This window comes from Parus major, chromosome 6 (assembly GCF_001522545.3).
Source record: "Parus major isolate Abel chromosome 6, Parus_major1.1, whole genome shotgun sequence".
Lineage (NCBI taxonomy): Eukaryota > Metazoa > Chordata > Aves > Passeriformes > Paridae > Parus > Parus major.
The window spans coordinates 5464575-5489726 of NC_031775.1; the positions used below are offsets into that span (position 1 = coordinate 5464575).

Genomic DNA, 25152 nt, shown 5'->3' on the forward strand with positions numbered 1-25152 from the left:
CAGCCTTAACCTTCATGTGGTAGCATGCACCAAAAGGTGGGGAGCTGTGATGTTCTTTTCCTCCATCCTTTGCCTCTCTCTGTCTCTTCTCCATCACTCCTGTGGAAGATCAGACACCAAACCATGGCAGGATAAGTGTACCATACACATGGTTGGCAGGAGAAGACTTCGGCACACATTATATTCACAATACCTTTCTCTTGTTTCACTAAAGCTGAATGGCTGTAAGCGTTCTTGTGCTGTTAGCACAAGCCTGGGAGAGAGTAACATTGGGAGATTCTTCCCAGTTCTGCCACTAACCTTTCTGCTTTGCCTCACCGTGCTTTGCTATCCCTGTCTGTATGATGGGGGGTACAGCATACTTCTCTATGGCTGAAACCCCCTTCCCTCCAAAACCCAAACATCTAATCAAAAAATGCTTCAGGATTTTAAGGTGAAACATTTTGCCCACAGGAATGAAGTGTCCACAGCAGAGGAAAATAGTAATGATGATATTTCCCTCTGTAAAATGCATGAGGTGTGTTCGGGAAACATAACCTCTCTCAGGAGTAGTTTTCCCCATTTTATTAGGCTGGTCATGCTAACGCTGCATTTCTCAGGCAGTAAGAGAGATAGCTTGATTGCTCATCATAATTTTTTTATTTTTTTTTTCTGTTAGAGGGCAGCTTCATGTAGAAGCTTACATATGTATCATCCAAACATAACCTCCCTATATATAGTCCAGCTCCTCTCCATGCCTGACTGTTCTGCCACTCTTATCTTCCCATCTTCCCCCTCTAAAGGAGAGTGCCTACCAAGTTCAAAGGACTTTGAAATGTTCTTGTACAAATCACTATTTTTCTACTTCAGGAAAATTTCAATTAACCGTCACCTCTGCAAGCATTTTACAGTGATTTTTTTCTCTAGCAATCATCAGGAGATGATTAGGATTTACCAGTCAAGATTATGCCTGCCTGGGAATCTTAAGAATTCAGTTTGTGTCCTGCACAAGCCATTGCTTCCAGAGGCTTCAGGCAGAGTGCCTAATTCATTAGAGAGCTTCAGATATCAATCTCTGAGTCAAAGTAAATGGAAGCTGACATTATGATAAGAAATTACCCACTTCTGGTAGGTACACATGATCCACAGCAACACTGTGATTAATCCAAACTACCTGCTGAATGTTTTAAAATGGAAAACTGACATTTTACCAAATTTGCATTCTAATTCTTTTGGAACTGTAGTTGAGTGTACATGTTTAGAGGAGAAAAATGTCTCAGTCACAAAGTATTTTACAAGTGTCTTTTGTCTTAGTATTTTTTCTGGTCTTCCTGCTTTCTCTTGCTGGATCTAATAAAAATGTCATCTTTTGAGGAACAAACTTTATTTAGAAATTTGTTTTTTAAGGAGGAAAATAAGAGGTGAAATTTGTGGAGTGCTGCAATGAAACCCAATTACCAGAGGTAAAAAGTCTAAGTGCAAGAAGTTACAAGGAGAAATGCATGTCAGTTACATTATTATCTCCATTTATGTATGGTGTTTCTATCACAGGGATTTCACCAATGTGTTTGGGGCACCAGTGCAAACATATATATGTATGAATATATATACATATATACATACATTTGCAAAAGGCGTTATATTTTTGTTGTATCACAGAGTTTCCCCCTGTGCATATGTGGGGAAAACTATGTCATATGCTTAACTAATTAATAGGAATAGGTACTCTATGCACCTTTCTGAGCCCTGATGACCCTACAAACTGGGAATGTGGCTGAGAGCACTAATGGTTGATGACCTGACTGTTTCAGTTGTATCTGAGGATGCATTAAGGTTCTCTAGGAAGTGAGGGACACACTGCAGTTATTTTGGGGTAGATAACCAAATGGCTGGAATCCTGATGTGTAAGGCAAGCTTACTCTTGGTTCAGTGGTAGTGCTGGAGGCAGTGTCGCTCTATTAGGAACAGCGAGAAGAACGACACAGACTCTCTTGTGGAGTCGAACTGGAGAATTTCTCTCAGTTTATTACCTCAGGTCTTTTTTATAGACTGATACGTGAAAAGTACAGAAAAGAAAACTCTTATTGGTTAGCAAACTAACACATCACCATCATTGGTCAGTGGGGTTCACCACTCCTTGACCTTCTCTTGCAAGAAAACAAGGAACAGACAAACAGCACCTGCAAGGCTGTTTTCTGTCTCTGAGGATTGTTTTAATTCCTCTTTATGAATTCCCAGGCCGCTTTCCCAGACAAGACTGAGAAAGTTATGTGGCCTGTAATTTCCACAGGCACCATGCTCCCTGCTTCACAGTTAGCATCCATAAGGCAGCTCTGTCACTTCCACAGTTTCATAGAGAGCTTGGTGTCTGGTCAGGGTTTTTTGGATGCCAGTCTGGGCAATAACTGCCTCAAGTGCCTTAGGTGACAAAGTTCTGGATTGTGCACCTGACATGAACAGATAGGTCATGAACTGACTGTGATCTCCTGTGGTTTTCTTTATTACAGAACTATATGGGGAAAGAGGCTGGGAGTAATTTGGAGCTATAAGATCAGATAGAAATGAGAGAGGGAAGAAGTTTGACTATCTCTTTCAGCCCTCCTTGGACTTCTGTCTATGTGACAAACCTGCCATTCTGTGGCACCTGCTGCTGCAGAGACTGTTACACCCAGCTACTTAGGTGTCCTAGCAAGTCTTTTTATGTGTTGCTGTTGGTCCTTATTGTCAAGATTTGACATTATATACAAAAGTTCACAGAAATAACAGAGTTTGATAATTGATAGCACTGAATGGCATTTTTTTTTACTCCTGTAATAAATAATAATAACCCCCCCCCCCCAACTTTCTTAGGCATTTTAAGGCTTATTCAAAGCCTCAGACTCACAGGTGTGTGTGGGATGAACCTGGGCAGGGGATGCCTAAACATTTTACCTGTCTTGTGCCTCCAGAGCTGGATAGTGTGGAAGAACTGGAGAAGAAGCGAATCTGCAGGATTGTCACCAAGGATTTCCCCCAGTACTTCGCAGTGGTTTCCCGGATCAAGCAGGAGAGTAACCAGATCGGCCCCGAGGGCGGGGTGCTGAGCAGCACCACGGTGCCACGTGTCCAGGCCTCCTTCCCCGAGGGGGCTCTGACCAAGAGAATCCGCGTGGGGCTCCAGGTAAAGATGCTTTAGTGCAGCGTCTCTAAGTTCATCTGTCTTGATTCGCGAGACTGGAAGCTGCAGAGCCTGCAGCTCCTTAGCAGTGGGTGTAACAAGGGGCTTTTTCACACCTGAGGTCTGAGTTGCTATGAGTCTGCCTGGGCGCTCTCAGTGTCACCCAGGCTCAGGCACAATCCTCCTCCCTGCAGCAAAAGATCAGCTCCCCTTGAATCACCTCCATGATTATTGCTTAGCATTCCAGGAATGGAGAGAGGAAAGCAAAGACCAAGAGCCATCATAGTCCCAGCAACTCTACAGCCACAGCCCCTGTCTTCTGCGGCAAAACAGCAGCTTGTGAACAGGGTCACAGGGCTACCCTCTGCCACAGGAATGTGTTTGGTAGGGATTACATGCAGCTGTTTGCCAGCTGTTACTTGGTCAAAGACCTCCATTGTACATCTTCTGGGTCTTAGGACATTCACCACTGGTATTTGTAGAGGTGAAATCTAGAAGAGCAAATAGCTTAAACTCTGCTTAAACAAACTGCACAGAAAGTGGAGAAATATTCCATAGGAATAGGAGGCATCTTTGAGTTCAGTTTGTTATCACTTAGAGTTTCCTTAATAGTATTACAGGACTGATGGGCAATGAAAAAGAGATGCTGGGTTGAGTTGCAGTGCTTGAAAGTCATGCTGAAACACTGCTGTTAAAGATATTTCACATCTCAAGATGATTAATCTTGAGAAAATGGAAGCTCTGCTGTTCTGGTTCTACAGTTGCCTTCCCAGAGCTCTCCAGTGTGAAGGAAGTATGACATCTCTGTATGTAGTGTTGTGTCTGCTGAGACTGCAGTATAATTGCATATTCTCTGCATATCAGTGCACTCTGCAATTTGAATAATAGCAAGTCATAGGTCAGCCTGATTGAAACTTTGAAAGTTTAAGAAAAAGACTTGGAAGTTTAAAAAAAAGAAATTGAAAAGGCAAATGGATGCTAAGTCCCATTAGCATGTCTGTCACTTTTGACTGTAGAAAATTTATCTATAAGTCTATCTATAACTTCATGCATTCTTTCTGATTTTGACCCAAATAAGTATTTCTTTCTAATAATCACAGGAAGCACTGAGTACACAGGTCAGTTGGAGTGCAATGTTCCTCAAGAGCATGAATCTGTGTTTGTCAGAGATGTAAGAATAGTCCATGAGCTGCAGGAGACAGTATTTAGTCCTCACTTCTCAAGTGCAAAATAGGCATGTTTTTGTGTTTTGAAATTGTAATGTCACTAATCACTGTAAATTAAGAACAAAACCAAACATGCTCTGAAAAACTCTCAGCAAATACTGCAAGGAACCTTCTGAGATTTAAAGTTTAGCTGTACCATTTAATGATTAGGAAATCAGAAGTAAGTTGTTGAATAAAAACTAAACAAGAATTTCACTAATAATCACCCTTGAGAAGGCTTCCTGGGGGAAAAAATTCTACAGAAAATATAAAGAAAGTAGATTTATCATTTAGAAAATAATTCTGCATGTCTATAATCAGTTTTTAGCTCTAGTTTAAGTATATTCCCTATGTTGACAGGCTCAACCAGTTCCAGAAGAGATTGTCAAAAAGATCCTTGGAAACAAAGCAACATTCAGTCCTATTGTCACTGTGGAGCCCAGAAGAAGAAAATTCCATAAGCCAATAACCATGACAATTCCTGTGCCACCTCCATCAGGAGAAGGAGTAACCAACGGGTACAAAGGAGACACAACTCCCAGCCTTCGACTCCTATGTAGCATTACAGGTTAGAGAAAATCCTGCTCTTTGCAAGGGTTTCTGTGGCAGCAGCTCTGCTCACTCTCACAACTCCTGCTTTCCAGTAAGGAAGCCTTAGTGTGCTGGGCCACTGGGGTTCAGATCAGCTCTCCTGAGCAAAGCCAGCTGAGGTTATTTCCAAGGCTCCCACTGGTTTCCTTAGCTTTGTATCTGGTCCCATGCCATTCTAAAAGAACTCTCCCAACACATGTTAAATAGTAGTCTATATTTAGCCAGTATGAAGGATTTCAGTCTTGGTTATTAAACATGCTTGTCAGTGAAATAGCTCTCAGAAGTATTTCTGTCCTAGCTGATATTGAGGGGGGTTGCTGTTGACTTGTTGGTATGTTCTTTGCTTACATCATTTTTTGTTGTGTGACATGTGATGCCACATATAACATGTTGGAGATCATTAATGTCTAGGTTCTCTTTCTGTGAGTGGAGATAAAGATACACTTTATGCAGTCTGTGTGCGTAGTGTTTGAAGGGAAATCTCCCTGGTGTGTATTTGCACAGGAGGCACTTCACCTGCACAGTGGGAGGATATCACAGGCACCACTCCGCTGACATTTTCCAACGACTGTGTCTCCTTCACCACCAACGTTTCTGCCAGGTATGGGAACAGACCCTGCCAACTACAGCTCAGGGGTGGCTTCCCTTGATCTACACCATGCATGGTTGTGAGATTGTGTTTTGATTTCAGGAGGCTGATGAAGCGGTGATGTCCCAGATGCTGCTTTGTCACTGCCTATCAGTGTCCCACACATCCAGGGCTGCACACAAAGCTGTGGCCTGGCTGTGATGGGGTCTCCTGGCAGGCACACAGCCTGTTCCTCTGAGGGCTGCCATGCCACACAGGGTTTGGTTTCTCTGTAAATGGCAACAGAAAGGGAAAGCTAAAAATGTTCACCCCATTAAGAAAAAAAATGTGAGGATTCATAAAAATGTGTTTGTTTAAAAAAAATAAAGACATTTAATTTCTGGCTGTGGGATTTTTAGTTGAAAATGATATTAAATTGCTTTCACAAAAATATAATTTGCAAAAAAATTATGAATTGAAATTAATCTTGATGGACTTGATGGACTTAATGTGTTGATTGGAGGCATTTTATAGGATCTGTACAAATCACATATCCTAGTGGAGAAAATTCACGGTATAGCAGGTAGAGAGTTTCATTCAGTAAATTACATTGCAACTATAAAAACCTTTATGAAAAGAGAGTGAATTGCTGGAAAACCAAATAGATCAGGGCTAAAATAGTGTGGGAAGGACTGATACAAAGTATAAATTATTTATGATTTGTATCACACTTGTCTTCCAACTCTTAATCATTAGATGAGAAAAATAACACTATAACACCTATCTCTGGGAAACTTCACTGTGGGCATATTTGGTTCAGCCTAAATGGGAGATGATTTTGCTGTGTGTGCTATAAAGGTGTTTGTTTTAGCAAATCAAATGCATAGTAAAGTATCAGCATATTACAATATACATTGTGTGTGGTCACAAGAAATTAAATTTCCCCACTTTGACTTCAAATGACCCTTCAGATAGATAGTTTTATGCGACACCAGTGTGAAAAGGGTCAGATAAGTATGTCAGCATTTCATTGCCAGGTATTCCCATTTCTGCATGGTTAAACCTGTACTGAGAGTAGAAGGAAAATTACAGCTCGGGCAATTCTGCAAGGACAGTACACATTCAAAATGACCAAGGATACAGGACATAGTTTCCCTTTAAGGCTTAAGTAATGTTGGAGCATAATGAAAAGTTGATTTAATGGTTTACTTTTTCCCACTCAGATTTTGGCTCGCAGACTGCCATCAAGTACTAGAGACTGTTGGGCTGGCAACACAGCTTTATAGAGAATTAATATGCGTTCCTTACATGGCAAAGTTTGTGATATTTGCCAAAATGAATGACCCTGTGGAATCCAATTTGCGCTGCTTCTGCATGACTGATGACAAAGTGGACAAAACTTTGGAGCAACAAGAGAACTTTGAGGAAGTTGCAAGAAGCAAAGACATTGAGGTACATTCCTTGCAGCTGGCTTCCTCCTTGTAGGTGGGCAGTGTGTTTTCCAAGTAGCAACAGGTCCTGCCAAAGCCATGACAAGCCCTGTTAAATAAAGGTTCGCAGTGAGGCCATGTCATGAAACTTCTCAAAAGAAGAGCAAAAGAAGGCAGTGTTGGTGGCTGGTCTGGAGGTCTGTCTGACCCTCGGCACCACTGCCAACTATCCCGGATAGGGGTCCCAGAAGGAACGGCCATCCAGGGGTCTTGGGCACTTTCCAGCCAGGGGTAACCCCTATGAGCCTGGTCTGAGGCTTCAAGTGTTCAGCTCTTTTAGATGTGGTTTCAGCTCTGTTGTGATCAGATTAGATCAGCCCAGCTCCGTTCATGGGTTATCCCAGCCGACGTGTGGACGAGAGACGGGAGGCCATGTAGCATTCCACAGTATCCTTTATTGGCAGGCTTCAGCGAAGGGGGCCAGTGATGAACTTCCACTGAACTGGGCAAAAGCCAGGGTTTTTTATAGGGAATGGGAGAATTGGGAAAAAGGCCAGTGGTTTACAGGGAGTTAACATGGCATCCCAAAGAAGGAAGGGGTCTGCAGCTTAGTCACTGTGACTAAGTTGTTTTGTCTTCTCTTAGGGGACAGCTCTCCAAGGAGGAAGCCTGTCAGAGGACTGGCCTTCTTCCACAGGGCAAGACTAGAGGAGCATGAGGATTTGGGCATGTCCTAGTGCAGTCTGCAGTGGGGTTTGCACTTGATGCTGTCAAGTAGCCCTGGTTGGGCTTTGCAGACAGAGGGAATTCCTTCGCATTGGCCTTACAGACACACAGTCATGAGTAGGACTGGCTTATGGTGAAATCATAACATAATCACTAACTTACTATTTCTTGAAGAAAAATACGCACTCCTATTTTAGAAAAGCCAGTCAGGTGGCTTGTGGTTTTTCAAACTGCCCCTCTACTCATAATACCTTGCCAGAATACACAATTCTATTCTATTCTAATTTGTTGAATGTAACCAAATGGGGACTTGTGTTAAACTCAGGAACAAGATTGGGGGAAATCATGATGCTTATAGGGATGAACCTACTATTAAAACAGGTTTTATTGACTTTTATTTCTTGTTTTCATAGGTTCTTGAAGGAAAACCTATTTATGTTGATTGCTATGGAAATCTGGCCCCTTTGACTAAAGGAGGACAGCAGCTTGTTTTTAACTTTTATGCTTTCAAAGAAAACAGACTGCCATTCTCTATCAAGGTAAAAGAAAAATAAACAAAATAAATTATCCTGCTGCTTTCCTCCCTTTCCACACTCCCTCTTCCTTTTTTCAGCCCTAGGAAAAACTTGCCCCTGGGATGTAAGTGTAGTTTTTTAATATAGATAACATGGAGAGGGTGCTTTGCTTGAAGCCACAGTTTGATGCTGGCAGATCTGGCAACAGAGCACCCATGATACAGATTCACAACCTTGTACTAAAACCATATCTCAAATTGGAGCCCAAACATATTTACAGTAGATCACAATTTCTGAGGGACTGAGCAGCAAAGGAGATGAATTCAGTAACATAGTGTACTGCAGAGCAGCCTTCAGAAGGTGTGTGCAGACCATTCATCTCTAAATGGCCAGGAATGGGTGCTTACTTTCCTTAGCCTTGTCACAGCTGCCCTACTGAAGAGGTTGTTAAACATTTTGGTAAACACAAGAGCAAAATACGGCAGAATAAAATGAAGTGAGGAGACGATGCCTGTCAGTAATATCCCAGTATGAAACTCTCTGGTTGGACTCGCTCAACACCTTGTCTTGCTTGGATTTGCTATCAGGGAGCTTCAGGCTGACCCAACTCTTTCCCAGTAACTCATTTTCTTCTTCAGCACCTCAGGCTGAGCTCCAGCTTGGTATTATTAATCTTTAAATACTAGAAAGCTCCTTGTAGATAGAAATTCTGAGAATCATTCTAGAAACCTGAACTAGGACTCTGAATTACTACATATTACTATGCTGAAGCAAAATTTCTTTTCTAGGTAAGAGACACCAGCCAGGAACCCTGTGGTCGATTATCATTTTTGAAAGAACCAAAGACTACAAAAGGACTGCCACAAACAGCTGTTTGCAACTTGAATATCACTCTGCCAGCACACAAAAAGGTATTTGTTTGGAAAAGTAAATATTTTTCTTAGGGTTGGGTTGGGTTTATTTTTGTTCTTTTAGTTTTTGTCTCTTTTTTTTTTTTATTTCCTGCTAGTCATAAAGAAACCCTGTGAACTGTCAGTAATGAGAATGCTTTGGAATATGATAAAGGCTTTTAAAATGTATGTTTTATCAGTTTCTTGTATGTAGAACGCTTTTAAAGTCTCTCGTTACTGTGGTGTCAAGCTCCTATAATTTTTACAATTCTGTTTACAGCTCATGCTTCAGCCTGCAAGTCATAGGTTTATGCTTTCAGTAATGTCACGTGTTTATTTGCATTGGATGTAAGATTTCTTTTTCTTTTGTGTTGACATTTTGGATTTGCTTTGCCTTATAAATCAGCTTGCATTTTGTGCTCCCAATTTGGTCCTTTTCATATCCTGATATTCTTTTCCCTGCTGTCCATTATAATATTCCTTGTCTCTGCAATGCATCTTGGGACCAAAAGGAAACAGAGTCAGATCACGATGATGAGGTAATATAAACACTGTCTTCTGTTTTTATTTCCTTCAGATTTAGTGAAGAAAAGTAGTATGTTATAGGAAAAAACAAACTACTATTTTTAATGGTGGCGTTGAAAGGATACCTACAGAAAAATAACCATATCCTCTTTGGATAGGCTGTTGTAAAACAGAAGAGCTGCACAAATATGGATAATCCCACAATTATAAATTATGAAATTAAACCAAGCACTGAATAAAAGAAGTCTAAAATTTAACTAATTTTCTTCTGAAAAAGGTTATATTTAGAAATATCAGACCAAATCAAATTTTGGCACAATCAAGAGGAGTTTAGTGGATAATATTTTACCTCTTGGAGTAACACTGGCACTAATATAGTATCTTGTATTTCTGAGAAGGAAAAAGATACTGCTGAGACTACAGTAGTGGCCTTTAATATCTTATCTCTGTAAATAAACTGGATTATTTCAAAAGAAGTAAACCAGATAAGAGGAATTTCTAAATATTGTGTTCAAATCTATTTTGAAATAAACCTCAGATATTTGCAGCTTAAGAATCCACTGTTTCATGGAGACCTCAACATTAAATTGTCAGAAAATTGAGTGGGTTTTACTCATTAGAGGTAGTTAGAGATGAGATCATCTTATAAAAGGAACTACATAGATGTTTCCAATTAACCTGGTAGTGATTTTTTTTTTTTTTCTCTTCTTGGTGGCAAATAAATAGCAATTATCACCTACTGGTTAGAATAGCTAAAAAAGCCCCAAACAATGCAACCAAAAATATTCCTTACATGTTAAAAAATTTTAATAATAATAGTAAAAACATCACTTTATCTCCACAGAATTTGTTCCCAGTGAGCTATTTTATTGCTATAATAATAGTTTTGTTTCTAAACAAACTGGTTTTTTAGCCACATATTTGAGTTGATCTCTGAAGGACTATTAATATTAAAACTCCACACTAGCAGTTATGCCACTGAACAAAGCAACTTATGAGGCAATTCATTAGTTAACAAGAGTAGTCTGCTTTCTAATCCACATCTTTGCATTTTGTGCATATTAAAAAATCCCCTCCCATGCATTTTTTTGTCCTTGATGTATTCACTTTAAAGCCAGTTGTACATTGTGGTGTGTGTGCTTTCAGGACAAACTAATCTGGGGTGGGGGAGTACTCAATCTGAGTTGCACTCTTATGAATGTTTTGTCTGTACCTGTAGTCTTTTGTGTTGACCTCCTGTTTCTAGCCAAAGGTGGTTTATTTTACAGAGAATGAACAATATCACACCATTTCTAGTAGCGTGAAGCAGTTTATTAAGCGATAATGCAATAAGACAGTATCGAGATACTTCAAGGCAGGATAATGAGCTGCTTCTATCGAAGCTCTTCTACCTCATAAGCAGAGGAATGAACCTGAGGGCTCACTCTTAGGGCTGCAGTCCCTGCTTGCTCCGGAAGGGTGGTCACTCACTGCAGGTTTCTGTGCAGCCACGCTCCCTGCTCAGCAGTGCCTGACACTCATCACACGGCACCCAGGAACAGAGACTGCCTCTGCCCCTCCCTGCCTGCTCGCCCAAATTCGGCTTCAGCATGCCATCCTGAAGCTGAATGGAAGCATCCATTCTCCCTTGTGGGGTTGTGTGCCACGAAAAGCGGCCCATCCTGCTGAGGTTTGAGGACTGGTCTGTTCAGACGGGCGCAGTGATTCCCAAGGCCCTAAATCCTGCTGTGTTTTATTGCAGGCGGAGAAAGCTGACCGGCGCCAGAACTTCGTCTCCCTTGCTTTACGTAAGCGCTACAGCTATCTGACTGAGCCTGGAATGAGTGAGTTGCTCTTACCAAAGTACTAAACCATGTTGATGTGATTGCTCATAAGAAGAGACATTTTTTCTATAAACGTTGTATTTGGTGTCACTCTGGGGGAAAAAAAAAGAGAGAAAAAAAAAAAAAAAGCAATCTAAAAACTATTGGATGGTCTGTGAACTCTTGTGTTGTGAGAGCTTGAAGAATCCTGACTGGCAAATTATGTGTGTTTGTTAAATAAAAATATAATAGTTTTAAAAAATGCAATGTAGTTCCAGAGTAGGAGGATTGCAAATTGCTTTCAAAAAGAGTCTTTTCCTCTCCCCTTGGAAACATTAGAGAAAGATGCTGTAGAAAGGAATGTTACACAAAAATTCATAAAGCCACTCAGATAAGCACTTAAATGTTTAGATGCTTAGCCAAAACAGACTCTCTCATATTTTATATTTTCCCTCTTCTTTCTCCTTCCCTTCCCTTTTCCCTCTGTTCCCTGCAGATGCTTTTTATTCCCTGGCACCACACATTGCTTCCTCTTAAACATGTGTTCCCCTTGACCAGACCTGTGGCATTCCTTTCCTTCCCAGTTAAATACAATAATGTATTTGGCTTAGCTTTTCTTCCTCACTTCCCTCTCTGAGGTCAACTGCTATTGTTCCCCATTTCCAGGCTTTTTCTTGCCTTTTTTTTCCCTCTTTTGACTTCTCAGTTGCTACCCTGCAAAAGACCCTTTGATACAATTCCATAAAATCCATAGATAAACTTCATCGGGTCTTGGGACTGCCCACTGGATGGCTGCTGCTTAATTATCCTATAAGATCTGTGGCTTCTTTGGATCAGATGTGCTCCAGAATATGTTACACTTCTCAGGCCGGGAAGAGGACTCCAAGCATATAACATCTGAAGAAGCTATCAGATCTGCTGAGACATCTTGATGGACTGTTAAGGTATTGTCACAGGCTTGATGGGAACTGAGAGAGAGGGAAAATGAAATTGCTGGAAAGAAGGTTGATGACTGTGTATATCACTCACAATAAATTTTTTGGCCCTCACTGGAGGGAAGAAAAAAGTCCTATTTACTCACCAAAGCTCCATTAAGTCTCATTTACAATAAATTGGCAGACAGATTTTTTACCTCTTCAACTGCAAAAAGGAGCACAGAAGCAGCATCTTAAATGTCTCTGAATCTGTGATTTGACAGGCAAAAAAGAAGTTAGGAGGACAGCCTGTGGATTTGCTTGCCTCACTGGTCAGTTGTGACAGACCAGTTTGATATGGTGCAGTGGGGTACCTGTAAAGACACATCGTAACACTAACTGCTGAACAAGTTAGTTCTTTTCAGAATATTTTTGGGGTTTGTTTCTTGAACTCAAGACTGTATGAACTTTTGGTGAATGTTAGCAGTTACTGCTAATGACATCTTCATAATAAATATAATACATATATATATTATATATATTATATATATAATACATTGTATTATATATGTATTATAATATCTTCATAATAGTTCATTTAATGAAGTACTTTTTGGGAGGTTTTTTTGGGTGGAGAGAAAGAAGAGTATTTCCACTTAAAAATATTGTAGTAAGGAAAAGTGAGCGTTTCTTGATTTAGTCTGTGCCAGTCAGGCCTAGTACTCAAGCTCTCTTCAACATAAATGTTCTTATGAAGTACCAGCCATCCACACTGACTTCTGAGCTTTGATTGGCTTCTATAGGACCAGTACATTTCTCCTTGCAGGATATGGACCTGTAGTGCACTGAATATTCTCTATTTTATAGGAGTGTGTGTCCTTTAACAGTTTAGTGTTAGTCTTGTTGAGCTTCTTTCACTGGGAGTTACTGTCTGTCTATAAGACAGATTGAGCAGGTTTGACAAATTATTAGTGTAACTTCAGAGAAAGGTATGTTGAATAAGTTCTTTGGATAATTTAGCTCCATTTCTAATTCCAGCTTTAAAGAAAAAAAAAAAAATTCCTCAAAGTTGCTTTCAATGTCAACTCTCTGAATGTTTTTGCTGTATCAGAGGATATGTTTGTGTAATGGGATTCCCAGAAATACTTTCTGACATGAGTGCCTCCTGTAATGCAAAATGCGGTTGATGATGGTTCTGTTCAAAATGCCTATGAATAAGATGAGAGTTCTGGGGGATGATAACATTTAACAGGTTTGTCCTTGCCAGGAATTTATTTCATAATCTATTTTTCTTTGACTGCTTTTCTAATGTTACCTTTTGAGAACTGTAAAGTTGAACAGGTCTGTCTTTGAGCTGATACAAGAAATCTCCTCAAAAGGTACCAAGACACTACATCTTGTAGAAAAAGTGTACTCTTCTTTTAATGACCTCTTGTGAAATGATTTTGTAAGGTTTACGTATTTGTGCTTAATACACCATACAAAATGTATTAATCAGTGTGCTCGTTCTGACATGACATTTGTGCATGAATGAAAACTGATTCAGTTGCTTTGCCTGCTCACAACTATCATACATCATACTTGCCATATTTCATTTATGACATATGCTTCTTAAAAACATTTCATAAAAAGTTTTACTTTGATTTTTACCAGACAAAAGGAATATTGCATGAAAAACAAATGCATATGTTCCTCTTTTCGTTTTCCTTTTATTTTCCTTTTCCTTTTATTTTCCTTTTCCTTTTCCTTTTTTCCTTTTCCTTTTCCTTTTTTCCTTTTCCTTTTTTCCTTTTCCTTTTTTCCTTTTCCTTTTTTCCTTTTCCTTTTTTCCTTTTCCTTTTTTCCTTTTCNTTTTCCTTTTCCTTTTTTCCTTTTCCTTTTTTCCTTTTCCTTTTTTCCTTTTCCTTTTTTCCTTTTCCTTTTTTCCTTTTCCTTTTTTCCTTTTTTCCTTTTTTCCTTTTTTCCTTTTTTCCTTTTTTCCTTTTCCTTTTCCTTTTCCTTTTCCTTTTCCTTTTCCTTTTCCTTTTCCTTTTCCTTATATTGACTCAGAAAAGCTCTTGCTCTTATTGGCTTTGTGAGTGTGAAGCATATCCGAATTATGCATGGAAGATATAGATTTGAATTTATTCCAGTTGCTTCACAGTTTGCACATCAATTGCCTGTCACTTAAAGGAATTTTGGTTTCTGCATGAAATAGTTCTGAAGTGATTTAAAAAAAGATTTTAGCTACATAATGTCATTTTACTCAAGTTTATATTTTTGTATAGGTTCAAATCTGAACAGAACAACAATAGAAATTATTAAATGGATAATTCTAATAGTTGCACAAAGCAGAGACATACCTAAACAGGCAAAATAAAGCTGATATGAGTATTTCAGAAGTAGCACATCAGAAAGTCAATAGGAAGTAAGAGAAGAAATTTTGATGTGGCTTTATTTTTACCTTATGGATTCCTTTTGTGTGTTTTCTGTTCTCCATTTTTTGCAGATTTGGTTGCTATGTGCTTTCTGTCTTTCATTTCATGTTGCTTTTTGATTTAGACCAGTTATCGGTATATGGCTCATTCCTGATTTTTTTTAAAAAAATCTTCTTTTGCCTCCTTCATCCCAACTCATACAAACAATTGTACTTGCTTTTTGTAATATTACAACGTTTACTGACCAATTTTCTTCTCTGGTCTCTCTGTTTTTCAAACATTTTTGTTGATTTTTATGTTTGATTTTAATTTAACAATTTAAGAAACAGTTGAACGGAGTGCAGGAGCAACAAGATCCCTACCTGCTACTTACTCATACAAGCCATTCTTTTCAACACGGCCATATCAGTCATGGACAACAGCTCCAATTACAGTGCCTGGGCAAACCAAATCAGGCTTTACTTCCTTATCAAGCTCTTCCTCTAACACTCCTACAGCTTCCCCATTAAAATCAATATGGTCTGTTTCTTCTACTTCTCCAATCAAATCTACGTTAGGAGCTTCTACCACATCTTCAGTTAAATCTGTTAGTGATGTAGCATCTCCGATTAGATCATTTCGGACAATCTCTTCGCCAATAAAAACTGTGGTCTCACAGCCTCCCTACAACATGCAGGTTACTTCAGGCTCTTTCGTCAGAGCTCCCGCAGTAACAGAAGCTGCCAGTCTCAAAGGGCTGGCCTCCACTACCACATTCCCCTCTCGGACATCTCCAGTGACTACAGCAGGATCTCTCTTGGAGAGATCATCCATAACCATGACGCCTCCAGCATCTCCCAAATCTAACATTAACATGTACTCTTCGAGCTTGCCACTTAAATCGGTCATGACATCAGCATCTTCACTTTTATCGTCCCCTCTAAAGTCAGTGGTGTCACCTGCTAAGTCAGCAGTTGATGCTGTTTCATCGACTAAAGTCATGATGGCCTCGTCTCTCTCGTCGCCAGCAAAACATGTAGCTGGGCACACAGATGTGCCATTGCTTAATGGGTCTGTGTCACCTCTGAAATACCCATCTTCTGCCAACTTAATAAATGGATCCAAAGCTGCAGGTGTTTTTCAAGACAAGATCTCTGCAGCTGCACATTCTGCAACTTGTGCTGCTAATGCAGTTGCTGACACGGCTGAGAGAGTGTTTTCAACAGCTACAACAATGTCATTTTCTCCACTCAGGTCATTTGTGTCTTCAGCACCATCAGCTTTCCAGTCAATGAGAACTCCTCCTGCAGGTGCTTTGTACACAGCTCTTGGGTCAATATCTGCAACTACCTCATCAGTAACTTCATCGACGATAACAGTGCCAGTATATTCTGTAGTCAATGTTTTGTCTGAACCAGCATTAAAGAAGCTCCCAGAGTCGTCCTCACTTACAAAATCAGCTGCTGCGTTACTGTCACCTATTAAAACATTGACTACAGAGGCACGCACGCAACCCACCTTTACTCGAACTTCCTCTCCAATAAAATCATCCTTGTTTTTAGCACCCTCTGCTCTCAAATTGTCCACACCATCTTCCTTATCCTCCAGTCAGGAGATACTGAAAGATGTTGCTGAAATGAAAGAGGATCTTATAAGAATGACTGCAATATTGCAGACAGATGTCGCAGAGGACAAGCCGTTCCAACCTGACATACCAAAAGAGGGTAGAATTGATGATGAAGAGCCCTTTAAAATTGTTGAGAAAGTAAAAGAGGACTTAGTAAAAGTTAGTGAGATTCTGAAAAAGGATGTGTGTTTAGAAAGTAAAGGGTCGGCTAAAGTATCCAAAAATGATCAAGGACACCTGTCTGAGGATGACTGGGTAGAGTTCAGTACAGAGGAGATTGATGAAGCAAGACAGCAAGCTTTGACAAGCCCTCCTATATCTGTTCCAGAGAAGGTCCAAATTAAAACTAAAACCATGTCGGAAAAGGATTATAGCTTGTCAAAAGTTATTGATTACTTAGCAAATGATATCGGTAGCAGTTCATTAACAAACATAAAGTACAAGTTTGAAGAGGGGAAAAAAGAAGGTGAAGAGAGACAAAAGCGCATTTTAAAACCAGCCATCGCTTTGCAGGAGCATAAACTTAAAATGCCTCCAGCCTCCATGAGGCCTTCAACATCGGAAAAGGAGCTATGTAAAATTGCAGACTCCTTTTTTGGAACAGACACTATTTTAGAGTCTCCAGATGACTTTTCTCAACATGATCAAGATAAAAGTCCCTTGTCTGACAGTGGCTTTGAAACAAGGAGTGAAAAGACACCTTCTGCCCCACAAAGTGCTGAAAGCACAGGGCCAAAGCCACTTTTCCATGATGTGCCCATCCCTCCCGTCATTACAGAAACAAGGACTGAAGTAGTTCACGTCATCCGCAGCTACGAACCATCATCGGAAGATATTCCAGAGCAGAAGGCAGAGGAGCCATCAGCCTCAAAACCTACCCCTACATTTATGGAGCTGGAGCAAAAACCTTCTGGGTCCATTAAAGAGAAGGTTAAAGCTTTTCAAATGAAAGCCAGTGGCAGTGAAGAAGACGACCATAAGTGCGTCCTTAGTAAAGGTGTCCGAGTAAAAGAAGAAACACATATCACTACAACAACTAGGATGGTTTATCATAAACCTCCATGCACAGAAAGTACCTCTGAAAGAATTGAGGAAACAATGTCTGTTCATGACATAATGAAAGCCTTTCAGTCTGGACGTGACCCTTCCAAAGAACTGGCAGGTCTGTTTGAACATAAATCATCAGTAACATCCGATGTTAGCAAGTCTGCTGAAACTTCACCACAACATGCAGAGAAGGACAGCAAAATGAAACCCAAACTGGAGCGAATAATAGAGGTCCATATTGAACAAGGTAATCAGGCTGAACCTACTGAAGTCATTATTAGAGAAACAAAAAAGCATCCAGAAAAAGAAATGTATGTATATCAGAAAGACTTACCTCGGGGAGATATTAACTTAAAAGAGTTGGAAAAACATGATGCTTTTCCTTGTTCAGATGAACAAGGTCAGCAAGAAGAAGAGGAGCTCACGGCTGAAGAGTCACTTCCTTCTTATCTGGAATCCTCTAGAGTTAACACTCCCGTGTCCCAGGAAGAAGACAGTCGCCCTAGTTCTGCTCAACTCATGTCTGATGACTCTTACAAAACACTGAAGCTTTTGAGTCAGCACTCAATAGAATACCATGATGATGAGTTGTCAGAACTAAGAGGGGAGTCTTACAGGTTTGCTGAGAAAATGCTTCTTTCAGAAAAGCTAGATGTGTCTCATTCAGATACTGAGGAGTCAGTTACTGACCATGCTCTACCCCTTAGTGCAGAGTTACAGGGGACTGATAAACGATGCAGAGAAAAAGTAGCTACTGCCCCCAAAAAAGAGATTCTCTCAAAAATCTATAAAGATGTATCTGAAAATGGTGTAGGTAAAGTGTCTAAGGAGGATCATTATGATAAAGTGACAGTGTTACACTACACTGGAGATGTTAGTAGTCACAAACATGCGATGTGGATGCGCTTTACTGAGGACAGATTAGACAGAGGTAGAGAAAAGTTGATATATGAAGACAGGGTGGACAGGACTGTTAAAGAGGCAGAAGAAAAACTGACTGAAGTATCCCAGTTTTTTCGGGATAAAACAGAGAAGCTGAATGATGAGCTACAGTCTCCAGAGAAAAAGCAGCATAAAAAAAATGGCAAGGAAATACATTCTAGCCAGAGCTCTGCCAGCAGCAGCCCTGAGAAAGTTCTGCTCTCTGAATTGCCATCGTCTGGGGATGAATGCAGTAAGGTGAAGCAGTATGCACATGATGGGAAGTGCTTTCCCAAGGTGGATGAAAGAAAAGCATCCAGTTTGCCCAGCAGTCCTGAGAAAAGGATATATGTGCAACCTGCAGAGGACTCTAAACTAACTATGGAACACAAAGGAAGTGCTCAGCAGACTGGAGTACCTGAGACTGGATTTCAGCTGAAGCAATCAAAGCTCAGTTCCATTAGGCTTAAATTTGAACAAGGTATAAGTCCCAGAAGTAAGGACATAAGTCAAGAAGAAAAAAAGCTGGACGGTCAGTCCAAAATTCCAGTAAAAAAATTGCAAGACAGTAAGTTACCAGTGTATCAGTCCTATTCAAGAGAGAAACATGCAAAGCAAATAGAGGTCATTGATGGGAGCACAGCTTTACAGAAAGAGGTGAAAGTACAGGAAGACCTTGTTCCAGGTAAAGGGAAAGCTGTGGAAGACTTTCATGCTTCAGACACACAAAAACAAAGAACTGAGATGAGGAAAGGCATGTCAGAATGCTTTTCAGAACCACGGGCAAAAGACCTGGTGTATGGCTCAGACTCAACAACAAAGGGACACTGGGACAAAAAAATCTATAGGACATGGGAAAGTCCTGGAACTTCTAACCATAAAACACAGAAGGAAAAGCTTTCACATGTGCTGGTTCCAGATACAGTAAAAGAAAACCATGTTGATCATGCTGAATCTAAATCTGACAAAAAAAGTGAATTTATCACTGTGACAGAGCACAAAGTGGCCTCAAATGGAATTAATTCAGAAGAAGTGAAGGAACTGACTGTAAAATCCCCCTCAAAAAGGGTTTTGTATAGAGAATTTGTTGTCAGGGAGGGGGAACGTAATGGTGAAGTGGCTGATAAAATATCCAAAAGGAAAGAAGAAATTGCTGTGTCCCATATTCCAGTCAGAATTGTTGAGGAGAAGAGAGCCATGCTTGATGGTGTCTATGAACTTTCAGCTAAAGTATCTCAATCAGCTGTGATTCAGGAGAAAGTTGAAAGACAGATTGATTATGTGGAAGATGAAAAGATAAAGCATTCAGAAATCAGAAAAGTTACCAAGCAGCAGAGCTCAATAGGTCTAAGTCCTCCTGCTGAGGAAACAGAGCTATCACCTAGCAAATCACCAGATTCTTTAGAATGTAGCCCAGGGAAGGAATTTCCTTCAAGTGGTGTAGTTGACCCTGGTGCCAGTGATTACTTGGATAAAGCTGCACCGCTAGTAAGCACTGAGGGAGTAAAAGAAATTAAGACCTTACCTGTTTATGTCAGTTTTGTTCAAGTAGGAAAGCAATATGAGAAAGAGGTACAACAAGGAAGTATTAAAAAAATAGTCAGTCAGGAAAGTAAGACAGTACAAGAGACGAGGGGGACATTTTACCCAGCTAGACAGCAAAAACAACCTCCTTCTCCACAAGGTAGTCCAGAAGATGACACACTAGAACAAGTGTCTTTTATAGACAGCTCTGGTAAAAGCCCTTTAACACCAGAAACACCAAGTTCAGAGGAAGTGAGTTACGAGTTTACATCTAAAACACCTGACTCACTAATAGCTTATATCCCAGGCAAGCCCAGCCCTATACCTGAGGTATCTGAGGAGTCAGAGGAGGAAGCAGAGGCTAAGTCAACATCTGTGAAACAGGCAGAGGTTGAGGAACCACAGATTGACAAAACATTACCTAATCTTATAAATAAAGACTCTAACAAAAGACCCAAAGGTAACAGAGTTGCCTATATTGAATTCCCTCCGCCTCCACCACTGGATGCAGACCAAGGCGAGTCAGAAAAGAAGCCTCTTTATTCCACTGAAAGTGAAATGGAGATGACTGAAGTGAACTTGCAAGATGAACATGACAAGTGCCAACTGGCTGAACCTGTCATCAGAGTACAGCCACCTTCTCCTGTGCCACCGGGAGCAGATGTCAGTGATTCCAGTGATGATGAATCCCTCTATCAACCTGTTCCGCTTAAAAAGTATACATTCAAACTGAAAGAGCTAGAAGATGACCAGAAAGAAACCTCAAAACCCAGAGCCCCTGAAAAGATTGAGAAACAGAAAGAGTTAGGACATCCCACTTCTGGGAAACCCAATGAGTTTGACACTGGGCTTGATTCACCCCAGAATGATGTAGTGCAAAATGGGAGTAACAATGACCAGTCTGTCACAGAGTGTTCCATAGCAACCACTGCAGAATTCTCCCATGATACCGATGCGACAGAGATTGACTCTCTGGACGGTTATGATTTGCAAGATGAAGATGATGGTTTAACTGAGAGTGATTCTAAACTTGCAGGTCCGGCAGTTGAAACCAAAAAGGACGTATGGACTACAGAAGGCATTCTAAAGCAGACTGATCGCTGCTTTAGCCAGAGTAAGCTTGAAGTCATTGAGGAGGAAGGCAAGGTAGGCCCTGAAGAAGACAAGACACCTTCAAAAGGTCCATCTTCTGACAAAGCTGGAGATAAAAGCGATAAGAAGTCAGGGGCACAGTTTTTCTCTTTGGAAGGCAGACACCCTGACAGGACTGTATTTCCTGACTCATATTTCAGTTACAAAGTAGATGAAGAATTTGCAACACCTTTCAAAACTGTGGCCACCAAGAGTCTAGATTTTGACCCGTGGTCCAATAACCGAGGTGACGATGAAGTGTTTGAGACTAAATCAAGGGATGATGAGGCTAAGCCATTTGGTCTGGCAGTGGAAGACAGATCTCAAGCAACAACACCTGACACAACACCAGCCAGAACTCCAACAGATGAGAGTACGCCAACTAGCGAGCCCAACCCCTTCCCATTTCATGAGGGGAAGATGTTTGAGATGACTCGCAGTGGTGCAATTGACATGAGCAAGAGGGATTTTGTTGAAGAAAGACTCCAATTTTTTCAGATTGGTGAGCATACTTCTGAAGGGAAGTCAGGGGACAAGGGGGAAGGGGATAAAAGTACAGTCACTGCCATCACACAGCCACAGGCAGGGGACAGCACTGTAGAAACAAACCTAGAGAGCCCAGTAGAAACAACAGCAGTTGAAAATAAGCCCGGCATCCAGGCCAGTGGAGATTGCATGGAACAAACACTTGGTAGTAACTCACTGGAGAAATCATCGGCAGCAGTAAACGCTTCCAAAGTTGATCCCAAATTGCGCACACCAATTAAAATGGGAATTTCTGCTTCCACCATGACTCTGAAGAAAGATGGCCCTGGCGAAGTGACAGATAAGATAGAAGCTGTGATGCCAAGTGGTGAGGGACTAGAAAATGAAACTGTAGCAGTGATTGCAAGTTCAGCTTCTAGCCAGACGAGCTGTAGGCAAACAGAAAACACTGGTTTTCCAAAAGATAATTTTAATAACAACAACAATTTGGATTCATCTGCTGTCCCTACAGATGATATTACCTGTAATGTAGTGATAAAAGAACATTTGGAACCGAAATGTTCCCTCCAGAAAGCTAATCAAGTGAAAAGTGCTTCAGGAAAAGGTACAGGGACAACACAAGGACACAGAGTAAGAGATAAGCAAAAACCACACGGAGAGCAGCAAAAGTCAACAGAGTTGGTAGGAGCTAGAGGAAAATCAAAGCTTCCTGTAAAGGCCAGCTCAGTAAAACAAAATAAGCTCCAAAGCAATACAGGGAGTAAAGCGAAAGAGGCTAGTAAGCCTGACAAAGCAAAACAAAATAATTCTTCTCCCTGTCTAGAAGCAAGGTCTAGGATTCCTGTAAAAAACACACATAGGAGTAATCTAGGTAGAAGAACTCCAGCCCTGCTAAAACAAGAGCAGGTAGAGAAAGAAAAAACAAAACAACTTCCTTCTAAATTACCAGTAAAGGTAAGATCTACCTCCGTCACCATGACAACAGTTAAAGTAAAGAAAAATCAGCTTAGGGAGGTATGTAAACATTCTATTGAATATTTTAAGGGAATTAGTGGTGAGACATTAAAGCTTGTGGATCGTCTTTCTGATGAAGAGAAAAAGATGCAGTCAGAGGTCTCTGATGATGAAGAAGACAGTACATCAAGGAACACATCCTTATCAGAAGCTACTCAAGTTTACCAGCCTTCCATTACACCGAAGTCTGCTAGAGACATGAGAACAGAGGCAGCATCTATAAAATCAAAGATTGAAAAGGCCGACAGTGAGAGGAGGAGGAGTAAGAGGACTGGTGAGAATGAAGGCAGTCAGGTTTCTGGAGCTCTCATGGCTCACCTCGTGGAGATCAAGCCTAGTTTGTAAAACTTTCAACTTGTTGATCCTAGTGCATGAACTGTTGTGATTGCCTGTGGAGTGACCTAACTGTAGTTTTCATTCTGTCATTGTCATCTGTATGTGCTGTCTTATTCTATTTTTCCTTCCTTCAAACAAATTCTGTACTGTAGAAAGCTAGTGAAGCATGCCAAAGACATTCATGTAACTCAGAAATTGATGTAACTCAGAAATTGAAAGATGTCTTTTGTGACAGTATATTTGTTCTATCAAAGTAGAGAAAATAGACAATAATTTGGCCTTGGTGGTTTTCACCAGTAATTGAACAACTTGTCTACAGTCTAACAGCTAGATTGTCAGCATGTTTGGTTTCATTACACGACATCATGTAGTTTTACATTTTGGCTTTACACAGGTGAAAATCTCAAAGCTGTGAAAAAATTTTGTTTTGAAGGTTATTAGGTCACACAGCCATTCTAGTAAACAATATAAGCACTGTCAACTTAGTCAATTAAAGCTATTTTTTATAATAAACTATTATCCAGTATTGTGGTTTTCTGTGCAAAATCTTTTTAATTGAGAAATTGTAAATCACAGGTCCACAGAGTCCATGTGAACGGACAGATATAAGGATGGCAATTGTAGCTGATCACCTAGGACTTAGCTGGACAGGTAAGCTTTTCTGCTTTAATAGAAAAATAAATCTGTCTTTGCTATTGCATTTTTAGGTATTCTTTTACCAAAAGGCACAGCAAGACTGTATCAGGCTCTCCCAGATTCACAGCTATGCCAGCTTCCCCAAATGTGCAATGTATTTCTGGGCAAAGATGCCCAATAGGAAATTATTCTCTGATCTTTCAATAACTCAAAGAGAAACTCAGAGAAAATAGCTAAATGACTCTCCTCTCAACATGCTCTCCCAAGGAGTTGAGAGGCTCTACCTGCCTGGGCTCAGGGCTGCCTCTGGGGTATTTGCTGTCCCTGGATAGCCGTTTCCCCCAAGCCCCCAGCAACCAGGCAAGTCCATGCTGGAGGCTCTGCCCACCTGTGGCCCCCTATATTGTTGGGCAGAGCTGCCCTTCCTGGGCTCACAGCTGCAGCAGCCAGCTCTGCCAGGGCTCAGGTGGCAACAGCACCAGTGCTGAGCTGCACAGGGTGCTCCCAGGGGAGTAACAATCAGTGGAAATAAACAGAGCTTATAAATTAGCAGTGATGAGACAATCTCCAGGGAGCGCTTTTTATCATGTTTAAGTGGCTTACTGAGTATAAGTGTGATAATCGCTCCCAGAGATAATTGAAATTCAAGATGATGTCTTAGGAAATTAAAGTATGGGGATACAATGCCATGTTCATTGTTATCTGTAAAGTTTGTATCAGGCAGTTTTGTTGATGTCTCTGTGACCTATGAAAGTGAGTATTTTTAAGCTTGTCAAGACAATTGAGGGATTTGCGCTTTCTTCGGAGTTTTTTGGGTTTGTTTTCTTTTCTCGCTTGCTTTTTTTGTCTTTATAGAACTGGCAAGAGAACTGAATTTTTCTGTGGATGAAATAAATCAAATCCGAGTAGAAAACCCAAATTCTCTTATTGCTCAAAGCTTCATGTTATTAAAAAAATGGGTTACCAGAGATGGAAAAAATGCTACAAGTAAGTTCAAGTAGTTACTTTTGTTCTTTATAAGTTATAACCCATCTGTTGCCAAATTGAAGAAAACATTATGAATGTCCTTCACAAACCATCAAAGAAAATAAAAGTTTCTGTTACATTTTTACCAGGAGTCAGAAATATGTCATATTTATTTACTATATATACAGAAGGAAATCATAAGTTCTCCACATCCATAATTGAGGGGACTAGTAATTAACTTGAATTCCAGTAAAGAAAATACTAGGGAAAACTTTCCAATAGCAAGGAATGTGAAACGTGGAAATGACTGCCTGAAAAATTTAGGTAGTCTCACAGTATTGCAGGTCATAGGAAAAGACTAAAATTTTTCCTATAAGGAGTGATGGAGACACCAATTCTGTACTGATAATTCTGGGTTTATCTGTACATTTCGCTTCAATTGCTCAAACTGAAAGAGAAGGGTTGATTTTTGTGTGGCATCATTGGTGTTTGTTACCCTTCTCTGATCCACAAACTCCCCATTTGAGTTTCCTTTGATTTCTTTTACTGTAAAAGTAATTTCCAGTATTACTGTGTTCTCACAACAGGATTATTGTAAATGAGATTTCATGATGTACTGCATGAATAGCCTTATATGCATTATTACCTACATGACTGCCTATTCTGTTGTTCCTCAGAACAGAATGGTAAAAGGATTTTTACACTCCCTTTACGCTCCAGTAAAAGGATATTTTGTAGCAGTAGTAAGCATAAATTCTTTAAGAAC

General features: G+C 40.3%; 1 protein-coding gene across 3 annotated transcripts in view; it reads left to right on the forward strand.

Moving 5' to 3' along the window:
• ANK3 (ankyrin 3) overlaps nucleotides 1-25152 on the forward strand; it is a 195657-nt gene that overhangs the window by 146058 nt on the left and 24447 nt on the right. Inside the window, exons 31-41 of one of the 3 annotated variants that reach the window (XM_033515805.1) lie at nucleotides 2928-3139; nucleotides 4702-4909; nucleotides 5437-5533; nucleotides 6724-6952; nucleotides 8070-8195; nucleotides 8960-9082; nucleotides 9574-9600; nucleotides 11328-11409; nucleotides 15043-22722; nucleotides 23361-23435; nucleotides 24276-24407. In XM_033515805.1, coding sequence (XP_033371696.1) covers nucleotides 2928-3139; nucleotides 4702-4909; nucleotides 5437-5533; nucleotides 6724-6952; nucleotides 8070-8195; nucleotides 8960-9082; nucleotides 9574-9600; nucleotides 11328-11409; nucleotides 15043-22722; nucleotides 23361-23435; nucleotides 24276-24407 — 8991 coding nt within the window. The remainder of the gene's footprint in view (nucleotides 1-2927; nucleotides 3140-4701; nucleotides 4910-5436; nucleotides 5534-6723; nucleotides 6953-8069; nucleotides 8196-8959; nucleotides 9083-9573; nucleotides 9601-11327; nucleotides 11410-15042; nucleotides 22723-23360; nucleotides 23436-24275; nucleotides 24408-25152) is intronic. The other 2 variants (XM_015632927.1, XM_015632928.3) reach the window with 2 other exon arrangements.